Raw genomic sequence first — 20772 nt, 5'->3', positions numbered from 1 at the left:
TTAAATTTTATTTAATTTAATTTAAAAATAAATTAATAAATTTAATTTAAAAAATATCAAGACCAGTAAAAAGAACCAATAAAAAAAGTTATACACTATAGTCAATCTTCTGATTCAAAATTTTTATAATGTGAACATAGAAGTGATTTTTCTAAGCTTGTTCTCAATTTTTATAAATTTGAGTAGATTTTCACATATGAAAATATATCATAACTGAAGTTAAATTGCTAAAAAAAATTTGGAGAAAATGTTGGAAGAAAATTTTCCAACAACTGCTGGTGATGATATAAATTGGTTTAGTTCAATCTTTGGAAAATAGTTTGAAAATGTTTATAAAAATCATAAAAAGATTCATACATTTCCTTTGATGTGACTATTTTGGGGGGTGGGGTGGATTTTAAAGGAATAGTCTGGATGTGTAAAATGTATTCATAAAAATGTGTATCAAAGGACTCTTTTTAGTAGTGATAAGTCAGAAGCCACTTTAATTGTCCAAAACTAAAAATTTAGTTAAATAAATATGATTCTACTACATGGTGGCATATGACAACATCAAAAAATAATAACAAAGGAGAATTTTTATGAATATAGGAGAATACTCAAACCATTTTTGCTAAGACAGATAAAATAATACATACTATGATTCCATTCCATGAATATTAAATATATGCTGTGTGTGTCTATATGCTGAAAGGAATAAAAGCTACAAAGGTAACACAATGGTTTCCCCTGAGTAGTAAGAGTATGGGTAATATTTTTCTTCTCTATGTTTCTTTATAGTTTCAAAATATTCCATGACAAATAGTTATTTTACTCTTAATAAGAAAAGCTTATTTTAAATACACACAAATAAAGGATCATTAAAAAATAATTACATGATTTAAAGTACAACTTTATTTTTTAGTAATCAATTACAAATATTGAAAATGAGTTTCCTTCAAGAATCTGTCCTATGCTAAATTAAATCTTTTGGTTCTCTCCATGTAATGTGTGGCCACTCACAAGCTGCAGTGTCATCTAGTGGCTGGATAAATCATTGTACTTTTTGTTTTGTTTTGTCAGTTTCTTGGTCCAGAGATATATTTAGACTGAGAATAATTGATTTTTTTTCTTTGTAAACACAGTATTATGGATAATCTAATCACGTTATCTATCTATCAGAATAGAACTACCATAATACTCAGCAATCCCTCTCCTGGGTATTCATCCACTAAAAAAATCTGAAAACATTTATTATCTGTAAAGATATATGTACTGTAGTGTATTTTATTATAGAGACATTGTGTTTACTTTATGCCCAACAATAGAGACCAAAAAAACATGATCTGCACTCCAAAACAGTAATACCTAAGATGTATTTTTATTTTGTTTTCTTTTTTTACTGGGGTATAATTTTTATACCAAAACCCACACATAATTAAGGTGTACAATTTGATGAGTTTGAATATATGTATTACCATCACCACAATTCAGGTAATACACATAGCCATCACCTCCAAAAGTTTACTTGTGTTCGTGTGTGTGTGTGTTGTGTGTGTTGTGCAAAGAACACAACATGAAATATAACCTCTTTTTGAATTCAGTAAGGTTGCAGTATACACAATCAACATACAAAAAATCAGTTACATTTCTGCACACCAACAATGGACTAGAAATTAAGAAAATAATTCCATTTACAACGGGACCAAAACGAATAAAATACTTAGAAATAAACCTAACCAAAGATGTAAATGACTTGTACATTGAAAACTTTAAAACACTGATGAAAGAAATTAGAGCAGACATAAATGAACAGAAAGGTATTCTGTGTTCATGGATTAGAAGAATTAATATTATTTAAATGTCCATATTACTCAGTGTAATTCTTGTCAAAATCCCTAGATATTTTTTATAGAAATTTTTTAAAATACTAAAATTTATATGGAATGAGAAAGACCCAATCTTAAATCAGAAGAACAAAGATGGAAGCTTCACACTTCCTTATTTCAAAATGTAATACAGAAAGATACAGTAATCAATACTGGAATAAAAATAGACATATAAGCCAATAGAACTGAATAAAAAGCCAAAAAATAAACCCATACATATATAGTCTACCGGTCTTTGACAAGGGTGTCAAAAATACACAATGGACAAGGATCGTCTCTTGAATAAATGGTGTTGGGAAAACTGGATTTTGACATCCAAAATAATGAAATTAAATCCTTGTCATTTCCCATACACAAAAATTAACTCAAAATAGATTTAAAAATTGAACACAAGATCCGAAGCCATAAAATTCCTAAAAGAAAACTTTCTTGACATTGGTCTTCACAATGATTTCTTGAATGTGACACCAAAATCACAGGCAACAAAAGCAAAACTACATAAATGGGATTACATACATCAAACTAAAAAGCTATGCACAGCAAAGGAAACAACTAGCAGAATGAAAAAGCAACTCATGGAATGAGAAAATATTTGCAAACCATATGTCTGATAGGGATTCATTTCCAAAATATATAAGGAATTCCTCAAACTCGGTAGCAATAAATAAGAAAATACATACATACATACATACATATATACATAAAAGGGAATAACATGCTTAAAAAGTAGGCAAAGAACTTGAACAAACATTTCTCCAAAGAAAAATGCTCTTTGGTTTTGAAAAAGGTTGTCTTGGTTATTCTTTACATCAATATATCCTGGGGGGCGGGGCGGTTAATGACCAATAATATCTCAATCTCAGATTCATGAATGGAAGTAATAATAGTCACCACTCTCTCACCAATACCTTTCATATTTTTCTATTATAAAAGAAATATCTGTAGCCTACAAAAAAATAACTTAATCCTGATAAGACTTCACCCAACCACATTTCTCAATGTCTTTCGTTATAAATAAAAAACCTAATTAAAATAATACATGTAAAGTTACTTGTACATGCTCATCTATATGTACACATATGCTAACACACTTTGTATATGCTAAAGCACTATATTACTGTAAGCCGACATACCTCAGAATTTCCAGTGTTTGAAAACTGAAGGTCACAGTTCTCTTATTATATATTATATACATATATATATATTCTCTTATTATATACATATGTGTATATATATATATGATATATACAATGAACATACAGAAAAGTACATGACATATAATTGTAGAGTTCAGTGATTTTTTTTAAAAAACAAATATCTGTGAAACCTCTACCCAAATCAGGAACCAGAACACTGCTAGCACTAAACACACCCTCCTGCCTCTTCTTAATCTCTATCCCTTTTGTCTTTCACAGAAATAAAGATATATCTATTTTCCTAATTTCTGACATTGATATTTCAGATTTTTTTTGAGCCCTCTGTGAATGGAATCATGTGGTGTGTATATATCTATGTCTAATTTCCTTCGATATAATACCTTAAGTTTAAACTCATGGTAAATATTATGTGGGTGAGTTTCATCCATACTCTTATGTTACTTTTTATTACTATAGTTACTTTTCATTACTATATAGTATTTGTTTGTATGAATAGAAAATATTGATAGCTTTGTAGGTTGTTTCCTGTTTTCTACTATTGCAAATAATGCTGCTATTAGTATTCTTGTACCCTTCTCACTGTATATGTATGTACTAATTTCTGTTGCCTAAGTGTCTGCATCATATTATGTAGGTGTGTTTAATTATAATAGATAATCCTAAATAGATTTCCAAAGTGGTTTTTTGATGGGAATGTGCATTCCAATCAATTGTATATCATTTTTTGTAGCTCCGTGTACCTTGCCAAAATTTGACAGTTTGGCCTTTTGATTTTCAGCTATTTTAATGTGTGTATAGAGATATCTAATTATAGTTTAAATCATTTGCATTTCCTTTATTACTACTGAGATTGAGCACCTTTTCATAGGTTTATTATTCATTTGCCTATTATATTTTGTGTTATGCTTTATCAAGTCTCTTGAATATCTTTCAATCTTTTATTACTGATCTGTGTGAGTTTTCAGAGAGATGGATTGATAAACGATAGATAGATGAAAGAAAGATTCTTTTATCAGTTTCATGTGTTACAATATCTCCAACTCTATAACTTGTCATTTTGGTAATGGTTTCTCTTGAGAAATAGAAGTCTAATTTCAAGGTAATACAGGTAGGCATTTTTCTTTATTTTTGTACTTCTATCTTTTTAAAGAAATTTTTTCCTACCTTGAGATCATGTATTTTCCTGTTATCTTCTAGAGCTTATTGTTTTTTGGTTCATTCACACTTACATGGATAATCCACCTTGAATTATGTTTTTTTGTGTATGGTTTATGGGTAAATTTGCACTTCTTTCCAAACAAATACATAGTTGTAGCAACATCTTTTGGCAAATTGCCCTTTCTCCAATGCACTACAGAGTCCCTGTAATCATTAATCAAGTTGTTTTGTATGCACAGTCATTTTCTAGACTGTCAATTTTGTTTTATTGATATATTTGTCTATTTTTCTGCCAAACTACATTATCTTAATTACCATTACTTTATAATAAGCCTTGAATTTTAGTGGAGAAAATTTCCCCACTTTGTTGTTCTTTATGAATATCTTGATTGTTCTTGACTGTTTTGTTTTTCCATTAAAACTTTAGAATTGTCTTCACAATTTTTGCAAGAAATCTGCTGAGATTTTAGTTGAGATTCAATGAATTGATAAGCCAAGCTGACAAAAACTGACATCTTTATTAAGTCTTTTAACCCCTGCAAGAAGTCTTATATATCTCTTTGAATTTGTTCCTAGATATATTACTTGTGTGATGCCATTATAAATGATATCTGTGGTAGGTAAGATGGCCCCCCAAAAGATATCCACAACCTTGCAAAACGTGAACATGTGATATTACCGGGCAAAAGGGAATTTGCAGATGTAATTAATGTTGCAGACATTCAGATAGAAAGATTATCCTCCTTGTTGTCTGGGTAGTCCCAAACTAATCACATGAGCTCTTAAAAACAAAGAAATTTCTCTGGCTAGAGCTAGAGAGATACAATTGACATATAACATTACATTAGTTTTCAAATGTACAACATAACATGATTAGCTATGTGTGTAATTATGAAATGATCACCATAACATGTCTAGTTAACATCCATCCCTATAATAGTTACAATATTTTTTCCTTTGTGATGAGAACTTTGAGCAACTTTCAAATTTATAACACAATATTATTAACTATAGTCACCATGCTGTATATTACATCCTGATGATTTATTTATTTTATAACTGCAAGTTTGTACCCTTTGATTACCTTCACCCATTTCATTCATTCCCACCGCCACTTTGGGCAACCAGTAATCTGTTCTCTGTATCCATGAGTCTGTTTTTCGTTTTTTGGGGGCTTTTTTTTAAGATTGCACATATAAGTGAGATCATATGGTATTTGTCTTTCTCTGTCTGACTTATTTCACTTAGCATAATAGAGAATTACTCTTTGAGAAAACTGACCTGTATAAAAGACCTAAAAATATTGAAAATAAGAAGATATGAACAATCTCTACCTGAACATCCAAAGTGATGTCCACTGGTCCCAGACACAGAGCTTCCCACTGCTAACTCTTACATATTAATAGACACTTAGTGATCATTAGCCATCCAGGTAGAGCTCTAAAAAATAAAGACCAAAGCAAGCACATATAAGAGGAAGTTCACACTAATATTGAGGACAAAGAACAAAAAAAATTTTTTAATAGTTTTATAATTAATAACCTTGAGGGGGAGAAGTAGAGAAAAAAACTGCATTACTGAAATAAAAATTGTGAACCGGAAAAAAAATTTAAAGAACAAGAAAGAACGCTTGGGAATTAAACTTATAATAAAATAAAGAAAAACAAATTCTATAAAATGAGTGAAGGAAAAACTTGAGAAACTGTCCTAGCTAGTTGAATCTAAAGAGAAAGACTGAAAATTAAGAAAAAGTATAATGGTAGTAGAGCATCAATCCAAGAGCACCAATACCTCACTAAAAGGGATGCCATAAAAAGACATTAGAATAAAAATTGGAAGAAAATTATGAAAGAAATATGAAAAGAAGTTTTCTCATGTGTTAAGAGTATATTTCCGTTTAAAATGTTCCACTGAATGACAAACAGAAAGAGTGAACATAACCAAAAAGACACCGCATTATGGAATTTCAGAATTCAAGAAATAAATCAAAGATTCTTAACGTTTCCAGATAGAAAAATTAGGCCTCAGACACAGGATCAGAAATTGGAATAATATTGTATGTTTTAATAACAATTATATCATCTGACAGAAAGTGCCACTAAAATTAAGAAAAAATATGATTACCAAGCTTAACTTTTACATTCAGTCAAAATGTATTTCAAGCTCACAAGTATAATAAAAACCCATGTCGGACTAAATAATGAAAACTGTAGCCTATCTTTCTTTCTCTCTCTTTCCCTCACTCTTTTATATCATATCTTTTAGACCAAAATCTCTTGCCCCTAATATGAACAACTGTCTGTGTTGACAACTAAGTTAATGTCTCTGAGTTACTTTTCACATCACTTACTAGTTAGAGAATATTGGTTTCCTTTACTTTAGCTTAAGCATCAATTTCTTTATGTGAATATGAAGTTAATGATTGCATGGTTCTTGTAAGCTAAAATGTTCCTCTTTATTTTAAACCATATTTCCCCTTTTCATAACTGTATGACACTCTTGTTTTCAAAACTTCCCTTTTCTTAGACTCCTTTCTAAATATAGTTACTTAATATACTATTGTCTATTCTGTGTCTTTGACATTTTAACACTATTGACTTTTAATCTTTTATTGTGCTGTTGTGTCTTATTTTCCTGCATTGTACTTTAAAGATGTTGTTGGGGAAAGGGACTTTTCAAACTTCTTAAGAATGCTTACGATTTATTATTAACCATTATTCCTTAAGCATTACTATTTTAAGGCCTTTTTCTAAGCACAAAAATGCCTCTTTGTTAGAGATGGTAATCAAGAGTATGCGACCACTGGTTGACCCTCAAGCTTGACCTGGTCAGTTCCAGGTTCCTCACCCTCCTTTCCTGTCCTTGGAATGTACGCTCTGCCTATACTATTCCAAAGTGGGTGCTGTTCCAAGGACAGTCTTGAGAGAATCAGGTGTTGTTGAGACCATCTGGACTGAATATATAATGAACTCAGATAAGGTCTCTATATAAACTTTTGAGATTCTGGTGGAAAGGTCCAAAAATCTACTCGTTTTTCAGTTGCCCAAGATAAGTCTTATAAGTTCCTTTGCTTACTTATAAGATCTAAGCCCCCTATCAATCTGGAGTGTCTGCCTCTTTCTTCAGTCTCTCCTTGTTCTCTGTGTACAGGGACCAGTTTGTCAACTAACAACTGATGAGCCAGCCAGGAGACCAATGAAATAAATCTTGGAAAAGAGTCATCCTCAGGGGAAGTCTCCAACTGGACATCAACCTCTATGTGGAGAAACGTGGCCCATATGTTAGATGTTCATGGATTGCTGCATGAGTACAGGGTCATGCCGAAAACACCAGATGCTTTAATGCACTTATTTAAGCGACTGTGCAGAGCATACTGTACCTAAGAAGCTAATGGATGATGGCCACAGTGGTCTGGTTTCTACTGTGGGCAGTTCAGTTGGCCACTGAAACCCAACTAGAAGCTGAAACTCAAATCAGGAAGTTGGAAGAAGAGCTGAGGTTAGAGATGGATGTGTGGTTGTCCACTAGTCTGCTAGTTTCAGGGCTGACAGACAAGTGAGAGAGCAGGATAAGCTGGAGACCTTAGTGTGCTGCTTTGCAAACCTAAGAAGGTACACATTGCCATGGATTAAGGTCCAAGAGCTTGTGACAAAGACTGATTGTGACATTAAGAGGTGGGATCCCTGGGAAAGTGGGTAGAGGGAAGAAGAGGATGTTGTGATTGACAGTGAAATGGTCTAAATGTCCCATGCCCTCAACCCCTAATGCAAAGGAAAGCAAAAACTCAGCAATAACAACCCCAGCCAGCTGAGCAGCCCCCAATTCAGGAAACATTCATGATGAGAGAATATACTCCTATTGAGTTAGTTGATTGATACAGCTGCCAAGTTCCAGCAAAAGTCCAGGGCAAATGTTCAGGCATGGTTATGGAAGCTATGGGATACGGGGAGAAGAAGGGTGGTAGCATTTTATGACCTGGAAGGAAACAGAGAAAACGGGCATTGTCAACACACACCCTGCATGGTGGTGGGGAGCAAGAGATTCAAGGTGCTTATTTTCTTATAGATTGAATTATTCAGGGAGGTTTGGCCCAGGGAGGGACCTCCCCCTGGGTACATGGGAACCTAGAAATTTATAGAAGAGGTAAACAAACAATTAGGGAACTGGAAATGAGACAAGCCATCTATGCCCCTGCCTTTAAAGACCTGGATCGGGTCACATTCACTGCAGGAATTAAAGCCAAGATAATTCTAGTCTGCCCCCAAAACCTGGTATGGGACGCGGATGTCCATGCTGAGCCCAGTTGTAGTACAAGACAGTTACGCTGTTGGGCCATCCATTGAGGATCTGGGAGAAACTGACTAATCCCAGGAATGGGACAGGCTGTGGGAAAGGCCTGAGACAGAGAGGGAGCTCAGAAAGCCAAAAGGCCATCCCCATAAAAGGTCCAGTAAAAATAGGCCAGAAGCTAATGTGGTTCTTGCTGCGGGGACCCCACCTGAACAAATAGCCTGACGACCCAACGCTGTGTTGTCAGCCTATGCAAAGTCTTCAAACATCAACAACAGTTCAGACCTGCCCCATCTGTCTTATCATCCCTGATGCCCCTTCCTGCTCCAACAGAGGCCTCAGGGTTACAATCCCAAAGAAAATCTCTCCTTTTCCTTGACCCTCCCGAATTGCTTTCTACTTTAGAGAAAATTTTGGATGGTTACATTTCTGCCAGAGGTATGTCTGAACTAAGAAAGGAAGTGGTTTATAGGAGAAAGTGATGCAATATCATCTGTATATATTGAAAGTTAAGAAAGTATTCCAAATTTAAACAAAAAGCTAACCGAAGAGCAAGCAATTATTGTATGGTTAGTAGTTTTCTTCCATAACATGGAAGCATTCAACAATCTATTACCTTGATTGATAACACTGAACATATTGCCTTTTTATCTTATTCGTAGAAGTACGTCAAACCTGGGGGAGCGGAAGGAAATCTTCTGTATCAATTTAGTTAATAGAAGTTTGTTTGCAGAAATACGAGACTCCCTTCAGTGGTCTTCATCATTTGTGGTCATCACTCCCTTTTTAATACATGCAATGACTGAAGATATAGTCTATGCTGATATCAAAACTGCTAGGTCTTTTCATTTAAAACATTCATCTCCGCAGCCAAGATCTGGTAAGTTGGATTTAAGACTCCTTGTAAAGTTAATATTTTTCTTTAAATCTCATTTATTTCTGTCCTGTGTCTGTGTCTTACTGGAAATAGGAAACTGAATTCAAAGTAAAACTTATTAAATGCAAGAATAAGAGTGAATTTTTTCATGAAACAAAACATTCATAAAGCTAATTGTAACTTTAGTTTTAATATATAGAACTTTGCTTTTGCTTTTCATAGCCTCTATCATCTTTATATTTCTCCTGGTGAACATTCATGTCACACAGTGACATCTGTACTCATGACCCCTTTTTGCTCTTCAGCTTTACTCACTCCCTGATCAAATCTGACCTCTTAACGTAAGATGATAAATTCGTTTACACTGAAGAAAATATCCCTGGCAATTATTCACATTGTTATTTATCTTTTTGGAATTTGCATTTTGATAGGATAAAAATGTTAAGTTAAGGAGACATGAAATGTTAGTATTTTATTTCATAAAGTTTAGAATTAATTACTATCTGAGTAATGAAATATTTTTGGAATGTGAAGAGTTAGGCATATCGCTAAAGATAACATTGTACCTTAATCACAAACCACCTCAAAAATGGTAGATTTTCAAATCCAGTGTATTTTCTATTACCTGAAGCATTAGGGAAATTTCCATGTTGCATTTATATTCTTTCGTCTGGGTTAAGAATTTTTTTGTATTATAAAATTTATATAAAATAGTTCAATAATTTAGTCTCTTCATTGCACTTGCCCTTGTGAAACGAATCTGTTTTGCTTTTTTATGTTTCCAAAGAATGACTTTTTTTCTTTTATATTTTTAAGTTTGTAGTTATCATTGAATCTGATGTATGTTTTTCTTTAGTTGCAGGAGCATGTTATTTCTTATTTTTAAACATTACCTCTCTAACTGAACCAATAGAAGCTTATTTGCTTTCTTTTCTCCCTAGACTGGGTGCTTTTATTTTCTGAGATGAGGGAATTTAATTTGAAAAGCAACATGGATTAGAGTTGTATTCTTATTCTTCCACCCCTAAAAAAAATCTCATGCAAATTAGTCCATTCTTATAGAGGTTATTTTCACTCAGTTCAAACAATAAAACCAATATTTTTGATTCTGCCTTTTTTGGGGGTTGGGGGAGAGTTGATTTAATTTCCTTTTAAGGATAGAAATTTACTCCTTTCTTGCTTTAGAGATTTAGGGACATCTTTAATGCTATCTAGTTCAATATTCTAACATTAAGGATGAGGAAACACAAGCATATAACGATTAAATTACTTACCTTTTTAGAACCTCATGTGCGTTGAAACCATCTTGCTAATCTCTTAACCTTTGTATTCCAAGCACCTCACACAGTACTAGGTGCATTAAAAGACATTAATAGATACTTGGTAAGTGAAGGAATGTATAGATGAATGAATATATAAATGGATTTTATTAGATACTCAAAAATATTTTAAGTTCATTGGTTCTGCAAGATGTAAAACAAAGAGGGCTATCACCATGAGATGTAGCAGAATATCAATGAAAACGAAAAAAAGAATATAAATGAAGAATATCAGGGAACATTCCAATGAGAATATCCCAGGCTAAGATTCAGACATTCATGCTTTTCTGAAATCTTACTTCAGGGGCTGTCATTCAGGGCGTCCGGTGGGGTCTCTGGTCCCACTCCCCACATAAGAACGCAGGATATGGCTAGGCCAAAAAGGAACACCCACGGAGCCATAGGTAGGGGAGTCACACCACTATACTCTCACTGGCGGCTGGGTTGGAGACACAGGAACCAGGAGCAACACAATTCTCAACTCTCACTGTGCTGCTTGCAGACTCAGCCACCATCTTCTTGCTAGCTCCCCCCTTTTTCTGCTAGCCTAGCCACGGCAGTTATATTCATGGCCAATGGCTCACTGGTTACAGCTGACGGCCAACTAGCCACAGCTGCTGGCCATTTGATCGCAGTCGATGGCCATTTACTACCTGAGCCAGCACCTTTCTATGTGAGGCCGAGAGCCTGGAAACTGCTTTTTGGGGCTCTGTCCCCACAGGGGCCTAAAAAAAATGACCTAATATCCCTTATGTCAGTGCTTTTATCCAATCTGAAATTTTATTTTGTAAGTTTTTAGGACTCTAACCTCAGTTTTTCACATTAAACACATGTGAAGAGGTAGCGTCACATTTTTCTTATGATTATTGTGACTGGCACAATTTTCATTGTTTTACCTGATAAATATATGGTCACTTTTATGTTCTGAGAATTAATAAATTTCCTGTAAAAATGTTTTACCTGATAATAAGGATGATTTGAACATATGACAAAGCACTCTATAATAATACTCCACTAAATAAATGTTCAGGTTAATTAGTCTTGACACTTGATTTTGTAATTGATTATATTTTAACAACAGTTATTTTAGTACTTTCTCAGCATCATACATATGTGTGTATTAGATATCACATATCTAGTGAAACTGATATACTGCAATTATTTTTGGATTTGTTGGTCCCCTTTTTCACAAACTAGAAAAGCAAGTGTGTGTGTGTGTGTGTGTGTGTGTGTGTGTGTGTGTGTGTGTGAGAAAGGAAGCTGGGTCTATTTCAAAAGAAAGTAACTAAGGAGCATAACTGAGAAAGTTTATTTAGCCCTTTCCCACCTCTCACCACCTAAAGAATTATCTACTGGGCTTACTAGTGAAATCTGTCCGATTTTGTAGATTCTCACCATCATGGAATTTTCCTGAAAGTTGGATGTGCAATGACCATTATCCTCCTTGTAATAGTAATTGTGCTCAGCATTTTTGGTAAGTAATTGGCAATACTGTTCATTTATCCCAAGGTATTATTCTCTCATGACATGCTGTAATTGTGTTTGCTATTCAAGTGGTTCCTAAACAGTATAGTGCAACTTCACAAAAAGTGTGAAATTTGAAACACAATTAAAATTAGAGATTTTCCATAGAATTTCAGCATGTGACATAGTATATATTATAAATTCAGTTCATCAGTAAAGAAAAGAGATGTCAAGATTACATTTACATATATTTTATAATCAAGATCACATATTGGATTTCCCAGTGCAGTTTGATAGTGGGCTATGCACAAGCTTCTCTAAAACCACATTCAGATGAAAGCAAATTAAATTCGAAAGTGTACTTCTGTGAAAATATTCCTATTAACTACTCTTGGGCATTATCAATCTTGTATCCATAAGTGAGAAATTTGTTTCAAATTAATTCAAGCAACCATTTTAAAATTGTACTCATGTACTTTAGACATAACTGAATATAATCTAATTATTCACATGGCAAATACTTTGATATTTTATTGAATAAATGCTTGGAGAAAAGTTATTCATGAATATCTATAGAACTAAGGTAATATACAGATAGTATATATATCCCAAGGAATTTAGATTTCCAGATTAAACTAAACCCTAGAACAGGCCAAAGCATATCTGAACCCTTGCCAATGATAGTAATCATGAATCATTATTATTTAATTATAAGTAAATAGGCAGAGTGATAGAATCCTAGAACTGGAAAGAGCGCTAGAAGTCAAGGTCAAACCTCTAGTAGAGATGAACAATCTAAACCCCAAAGGGGTAAATGGTTTCACTATTTTAAAATAACTAATCAGTGGCCTAACTGAGGCTATAAAAATAGGGAGGAGGGAATCAAAAAACAATTAGCATTAAAATTTTCTTTTATATTTCTTTTTGTTATGTTAAGGTCAATAGATTTGTTACTAAAATAGTAATTTGTTAGTGATAGATATTTGTTTGTTACTAAAATAGATTTAATTGCTTAATACAAACCATTGTGTAAATTACCAAAAGTAACTTCAGTTGTATAAATTACCAAAAGTAATTTCAGTTAAATGGCCATCAGAAAGATATCCGCTTCATTTCAGAAAAAAGGCACCCTACCCTTCTATATGCAGCCTTTACATGCAGAATCTCGAAAGGAACAGAATCATGAATCGAAACCAAAACATAAAATCCCCTGTCAATGAATCAGGTGACACCTGATATAATTAACAGGAACTCACTAAACATAAACTATCTAAATGAGACTTATATCCAGAGCTGGTTATTTTGTGTTTATTAAAATAAGTATGAAAGCTCCAGGGCGGGGAAATATCAAGTGAGTATCCCTCTAATCCCAGATAGTATTTTTCCAATCCCCTTCAAGTTAACATTAATAAGATTAATAAAAAGTGAAAAGTAAATCCAAATCTTAAGAAAAATGTTGTTTTCCCCATAAATTTTAATAATTTAACTTACTACAAATTTTCCACATCAGTGAAATTCTCAGAATCACTAGAACCCAGTGGTTTTGTGCTTTGTAATTAATTAGGAAAATATGTTTTTTTTCTTTCATTAGTTATCCGTTTCAAATCTGCAAGACATAATGAAGTGGATAATGAATCAAAAGAGAAATACTGCCCTGGGAAAAGTGAATCTGGATCAATCACCCCAATGGGTAACATTATTTTATATTGCCTATTTTTTTTTTTTTTTATATTGAGTAACCAAGCCTGAGCAGTGTGGTAGAGACAAATGAAGTAGATAAAAATCAAAGTATGTAGAGGCATAGAGTGTGAGGTTCTATTTTACGTGTAAAAGGCAAGGGAAAACCCCTCTGGGCAAGTGACAGCGGAAGAGTGAGGAAAGGCAAATGAGAAAAATGAGCTAATGTAATGAGTTTTGTTTCTCTATCTTTGATTTTAAGTCTAACTTTTTCATTCTTACATATGATTTTTTTTTCATATTTATCTTGCTTTGGGTTTGCTGAGCTTCTTGAAAGTATAAATTTATGAATTTAAACAATCTGGGGAAACTGTAGCCATTATCTTATTTTTGCTTTGTTTACTCTCTCCTCTGGTTCTAGGACTTTAATTTCATGTATGTTAGATATTTTTACATTGTCCTGCAAATCCTTGAGGTTTTGTATACTTTTTCAACTTCATTTTTGTTATTTTTTTTTTATATTAGACAATTTCAAGTTCACTAACCAGATTTTCTACTAATTCTCTGTGTTTTAAGCTTATCCAATGAAGTTTTTATATCATATGTTGTATTATATTTTTCAATTCTAAATTTCATGTAGTTCTTTTTTATAGTCTGTATTTCTTAGCTGAAGTACCCTATCTTTTCATTAATTAAAAGCATGTTTTCTTTCACAACCTTGAGTATGTTTATAAAAGCTACTTCAAAATACTTGTCTGATAATTCTAACATCTGCATCATTTTCCTGATAGGCTGCATTGATTCCCTTTCTCTTTAGAATTGGTCATATTTTCTTGGTTTTTCTTATGTGAAATGATTTGATACTGTGCTCTGGACATTTTGAAAGTTAGGCCGAGAAGTCTATGGATTCTGACATATTTCTCCAAATAGTGTTGATTTTTCTGTTTTAGCAGGTACTTGGTATAGTTCGAGTCAAATTTAAATTTCTATTTTTTGGACAGCAGCTCAAATCTCAATTCAGTTCTTTGATCCTTAGCTGTAATCTAGCTTTCACACACAAAGACTTGGAAAACTTTACATGCAGAAATTGGTAAAAACCCTTTATGTTTTCTCTTTTATGGGATTCACTCTTCATTTCTAGCATCTGTTGTTTCCCCAAATTCTATTCTCTGGTTATCCAGGCTAGAAATACTACAGAGTGTCTATTTAAATTTTATTCATTCTACATGGCAGCAACATTGGCTGTCTTAGGCTAAAAGTTGTAAAAATTGGCAACTTTTACCTTGCCATACCTTTCAAGCGTCAGCTCCAAAATTTGCCGTTTTTGTTCACTCTCCAATGGTTTGGGTGTATGTACGTATGTGTGTGTTTTCAAAGAATATTTATTTGACAGGACAATAAATTGTTCACATATCTAGGATGCCTGTGTGTTACCATCTAAATCTACTGACAAATATTATAAATGAGAACTATCTGCTACCAGCATGCTTTTGGATGTCAAGACCCTTTTTTGTGTATGGGAGGATTAATCTATCTGAGTTTTACCTATTACACAAATTTTTTCCAAGAAAGATTTTTCCAATGTAATATATGACTTCTAAAATATCCGGTTCATTGGTGGACCACTAAATAAAATCACTAATTTCTATTTTTCCTGTATAATTTAAATCCCTATAGCTTGGAAGTTTTGTTGTTTTTTTTTCGTAGTGTCTGGTGTTTTGCCTACTCATAGAGAAAATGATATATTTCTAAGAGAATGAATTAAATGGAGAAAAAAGAATGAATGAATGAACACACGATTGCACTTTTGTATAATTATACTAGGGCTACAGATCTACTTAATTTAATTACCTTTTTTCTCCTAGTTTCTTCCAACTCTTCAACCGCTCATAAGTCATGTCCCTCTGATGACTGGAAACTACATGGGGGGAAATGCTACTGGGTTGCTGAACATAGGAAATCTTGGAATGAAAGTAAAAATGACTGTGCCATGAAAAATTCACACCTTATGGTGATTCAAGACTTAATTGATATGGTGAGATATGAAACAGAGATTATAGCATCCCCCACAATCACAATGCATTTCTTGTGCTACAAATTTGAAAATTTCTGTAAAATGGTTTTCTGAAACCTCATTGTTATTAACTATAAAATATTGGTTGAATGAATGATTGAACTACATGGCTATTTGAGGCCTCTTTTTGGCAAAGGATCAGAGGAATTTATTTGGAATTGTACACCTAAATTATTCTTTACAAGGGATCCCCCCACTGCTTACCAGATTCCATCTTAAAATGTGAGACCCAAAATATCTTATCTCATCTCCCATGTGTATTGCAACGCTCACAAATTAAGGATGATGTTGGGAGAAAAGAAATATAGCATAGTTCTTCTCATTAGTATTTTGTTATTTGAGGAGAACTACTATTTTGCTAACTCTGGCTAAATTTAAATTTGAATTTTTGCTGCATGAAGGTTGGACACTAAATCCTATACTTAATAAGTCTAATATAGGTATTAATTGGCAAACATCAAATGAGGATTTTCAGTCTCAGTGTTGGGATGTTGGAATCACAAGCTATATGTCAAAGGCTCCATTTCTGAAAAACCAACGAACAGTGGTGCTTTATAATCCTGGTTGAACAGCCCTCTGGGGTGATATACAACAGGGCAGCTATTAAAACTTCCAAGAAAGAAAAAGAGAAAAAAAAAAAAACCTTCCAAGTTTCACAGAAATCCACAACACCAAGAAACACAAAAAGAGAAGTAAACTATCTTGAGTGTAACTACTGCATTTCCCCAAAAATAAAACCTAGTTGGACAATCAGCTCTAATGCATCTTTTGGAGCAAAAATTAATATAACACCCAGTATTATATTATATTATATTATATTATATTATATTATATTATATTATAGCCAGTCTTATATTATAGAAGACCCAGTCTTATGTTATAGTAAAATAAGACTGGGTCTTATATTAATTTTTGCTCCAAAAGACTGGGTTGTCCAGCTTGGGTTGTCCATTAGAGCTCACTGTCCAGCTAGGTCTTCTTTTCGGGGAAACACAGTAACATAACACCAAATACCAAATTGTGAGACTCTTTGTCAGATGCAGTTCAAATTGGTTCAAATATGAACCAAATCTAGGATGGATTAAGAATAGAAAAGAGACCTTTTTTCTTCTTTTAGAGGTCAATTTTAGGACAAGACAAGGGAAGCAGGCTCCGAAATGAATTAAAAATAAATCATTGCATAGAGAAACTGTGCAATGAAAAACTTCACTAAGAACCTCACCTATTTCCTCCTCACCATCAAAGGAAAGAATGCTGGAAAGTAGAAAAGACATGTCTCTCAGACAATCAATAAACCAGATTTTGGAGAACAGTAGACTGATGTATTTTGATGAAAACATTTTTTCTCCAGTTTCGGTTATAACTCTTTACAATATTCCTAAGCAAATGAATGGGTTAGACATAATTGTTCCCTTTCTAGAATAGATAAGAATCTAATAGGAGTCAGCATAGGATTTATGCATAAATATTTCCATTCTAAACCTCTCCAAAAAAGAACAAGTAAAAGTCAGATAAAATATATATTACAGGAGAATAATTATTCCAAGAAACAAAATAAGTTTCAAGCAAATACTTCTCCAGTTCTCAAATAAGTTAAAGATAAAACAACTCCAAAAAAAATGATTATTAGTCCATCTAAAATACCCATGTGTCATCATGGGAAGAGTAAACGACGAATGAAAGGATATGGCCTTACCCTTTAAATGCTTGATAAGAATTTCAGTATCACTTCCATTCGCTTTCATTAGTCAGAAATTAGGTCAGCAGCATTGCCATACCTAGCCAAAAGGAAGGCTAGGGAATGTAGCCTTTATTATGTTTGGTCATATACTTTGGCTCAAGGGTTACATTACTGTAGAAAAGAGATATTAGGAAACTATGAACAATATTTACCACATCAGGTCAGATATTACTTTTTTCTTTAATTTTTTTCTGTATATTCTCTTGTTTTTATGTATTATTTCATACCTGTATTTAATAACAATCACTTACATTTATGTAAAGAATATTTATTATGTGCCAGGCAGTGTTTAATAATATTATTAAATAACAAAACAATAATAGTTCTTTGAGGTAGATACTATTATAATCTGAGTTTGAGATTTGGGAAAACAGAAGTAAGAAGATTTAATAACTGCAAAGATGCACAGTAATAAATAGTAGAGTTGGACTCATATTAGGCTGTCTGACTCCACAACCTTAGTATCTACTACTGCTGTACATAATTCTACTTTAGCTGTCTGCACATTGTAGTAGTTTGAACTTCCACAATCATCTATCAGAAAACATGAAGTGTCTGACTCACCAGTCATTCCCAGCTTCTAGTGCAGTGCCAAGCTCATAGAAAGTACACTCAAGACAGCTTTCTTGTATCAATAAGAATCAATCAGTTGTTTCATAAAACATTTCCTATTCCTTTTAGAGTTTCCTATGGCAGCACCTACATCATCCAGCCACTTTTTGGATTGGCTTGAGCATTCCATCTGGAGGAAAATCTTGGAACTGGGTGGACAACAACTCTTTTGACTCCCGTCTGTAAGTTTACTGGATTTTAGCTTTTTTGTGGTTTAATCCCATATCGTGTGATAACAAAGAGCTGTCTGATATTGTTGGAATTGAACTGAGTGAACCAGTATTAATTTCCTGACTAACTCTTATAATCGGATAAATATTCACATAAAATAGTTCACACCAAGAGTTGAGAAACAAAAGAAATCTCACTCCAGCCACTCAAAAGATTTATGTGTGAAATGGGATTTGCCACTGCTGCCTCATTATCAATTTTTTTGTTGGTGTCACTATCTATTTATTTTATTATTTTATTTAAGGGGTGAATTAGCAAATGTAAATTCTCTTATCAGAGAGCAAAGTTTCGTTCACAAAATATACATTTCTAAGCATTTCTTACAGTGATCAATAATTGTTAAGTGAAAAAAATCAAAGTTGATATTTTAGCATTATCCATATGCATTTTAACTAATACTCATTAACTATTAACTTCTCTAGAGAGAGTTTTTGAGAAATAAAACTGAGTGTGGGAAGAATTACTTTACCTATCATATCATTGCATATTGTTTAAATTGTTTTAATGATCATATTTTCATTAAAAAATATAAAATATTTTCTGAGATCCTCTTTAGTCTCTGGACATATGCATATGTTCCTGGCTGATGTAAAGATAATCATTTGCTTTCTTTCTATAGGTTTTCAACACAAAACAAGCAACGGACCCGGAACATGAAATGTGCCCAGGTATCTCAGATTGGCATAGCTCCAAAAAAATGTGAAGATAATAAACAGTGGATTTGTCAACTGTAATCCACTCTGCATAATAAACAGTGGATAAATTATGTCTCCATTTCTCTGACTGAAAAACACCACATGAAGTTTGAACTCAGATCATAGGTGTTGTCACACAGCAGCCTAGCAGACTGTCCTCCCAAGTCTTTCCTTGTGGAAAGAAAAGTCTGTGAGACTGTGTCTTTTTTGGACGTTGCTTATCTCAATGTTTTACACCTCATGTCTCTCTGTCTGGTCCCCAAAAGGTGGTTTGCAGCCAATGACGAGTAAGATTCCCCACGGGGGAACAACTCAAGCCAGGTGGAATGGAGTGGGGACCCCCCAGTGAGCTTCCTTAGAAGATCCGGGAGGAGCCTTGCCTCCCCTTCCCCCCTGCCTGGGAAAAGCCATTGCTGACTCTGGCTTTCCTCTCTCACCTGATTGTGAGAGAAGTCATGAGGGCTATAAAGATCAGCTCTCTCCACTTATCTTAACAGAATTGTTACAATGTGAGAGACTTGCCCCCCCACGGAGATGCATATCTCACCTAAGTCGTCACAAGACTTTCTGTTCCAGCTGCTTGGGGACAAAGATAATTGGTTTGATTCACTTTTGTAAAATGATGTATGAGATTCACAGACCGTGGAATAGATAATGCTAATTCCTTATGTGACTATCAATAAAAGCCACCAGTTGGCCCAATTTGAGGCTCCAGTCTCTCTGTTCAGGCTGCGAGACCCCCTGGCCTTCTGAGATTTAAACGCATTAAGTCTTTGCTTCTTTCTTTCTTAAAACTTAACCCAAAGCTGCCCCCTTCTCCTTCCCTCACTGCCCGTGTTGCACTGGACACAACAATAGGGTAGTCCAGAGGGTCATTTGTGTCCTAGAGGGCTTTGTGTGTGTGTTTGTGTGTGTTCATTTATGATTCTTATGGTTACAGTACTATTTCTCATAGGTGTGGGAAGGGTGCTAGAAAAAAAAAATTGTTATATAAAATGAGTACATATGCTGAATGTATTTTTTTCATTGGAATTATCAGTTATTTAATCACTAGTTTCATCTTGCCTGTATTTTTGGAATTTCAGTTTTAATGTTCTCTACACCTTCCCTCTATAGTATCCTCAGCTAATCTCTTACATTCTGACAGTTTCAGTTACCAATACAAATCAATACATATCAAATTTATACCTCTAACCCAGATCACCAATCCTATATACCATACTGTGTATTTAATACATCAAATCTAAAACCTCAGATTCTTCGAACTCAACATATAAAAAAAAAAAATTTCGGGGCCGGCCCAGTCGCTCAGGCGGTTAGAGCTCTGTGCTCCTAACTCCGAAGGCTGCAGGTTCAATTCCCACATGGGCCAGTGGGCTCTCAACCACAAGGTTGCCGGTTCAATTCCTCAAGTCCCACAAGGGATGGTGGGCAGCGACCCCTGCAACTAAGATTGAACACAGCACCTTGAGCTGAGCTGCCGCTGAACTTCCAGATGGCTCAGTTAGTTGGAGGGCATCCTCTCAACCACAAGGTTGCCAGTTCGACTCCCGCAAGGGATGGTGGGCTGCGCCCCCTGCAACTAGCAATGGGCAACTGGACCTGGAGC

General features: G+C 34.0%; 1 protein-coding gene across 2 annotated transcripts; it reads left to right on the top strand.

Moving 5' to 3' along the window:
- Positions 1-12061: 12061 nt before the first annotated feature.
- Positions 12062-20515, top strand: CLECL1P (C-type lectin-like domain family 1). 2 transcript variants are annotated; one of them, XM_033117563.1, is made up of 6 exons: positions 12062-12143; positions 13725-13823; positions 15676-15845; positions 18307-18419; positions 19088-19136; positions 19430-20515. In XM_033117563.1, the coding sequence occupies exons 1-6, from the start codon at positions 12098-12100 to the stop codon at positions 19445-19447; spliced, it is 495 nt and encodes a 164-aa protein (XP_032973454.1). In that variant the 5' UTR covers positions 12062-12097; the 3' UTR covers positions 19448-20515. The 2 variants fall into 2 exon arrangements, with proteins under 2 accessions (XP_032973454.1, XP_032973453.1); XM_033117562.1 differs by having other exon boundaries at positions 19088-20515.
- Positions 20516-20772: the final 257 nt, after the last annotated feature.

The sequence above is a fragment of the Rhinolophus ferrumequinum genome, chromosome 10 (genome assembly GCF_004115265.2).
Source record: "Rhinolophus ferrumequinum isolate MPI-CBG mRhiFer1 chromosome 10, mRhiFer1_v1.p, whole genome shotgun sequence".
NCBI classification, from domain to species: Eukaryota; Metazoa; Chordata; class Mammalia; order Chiroptera; family Rhinolophidae; genus Rhinolophus; species Rhinolophus ferrumequinum.
Note: the sequence above shows the minus strand (reverse complement) of the source record. Positions and strands in the feature narration are given on the sequence as shown.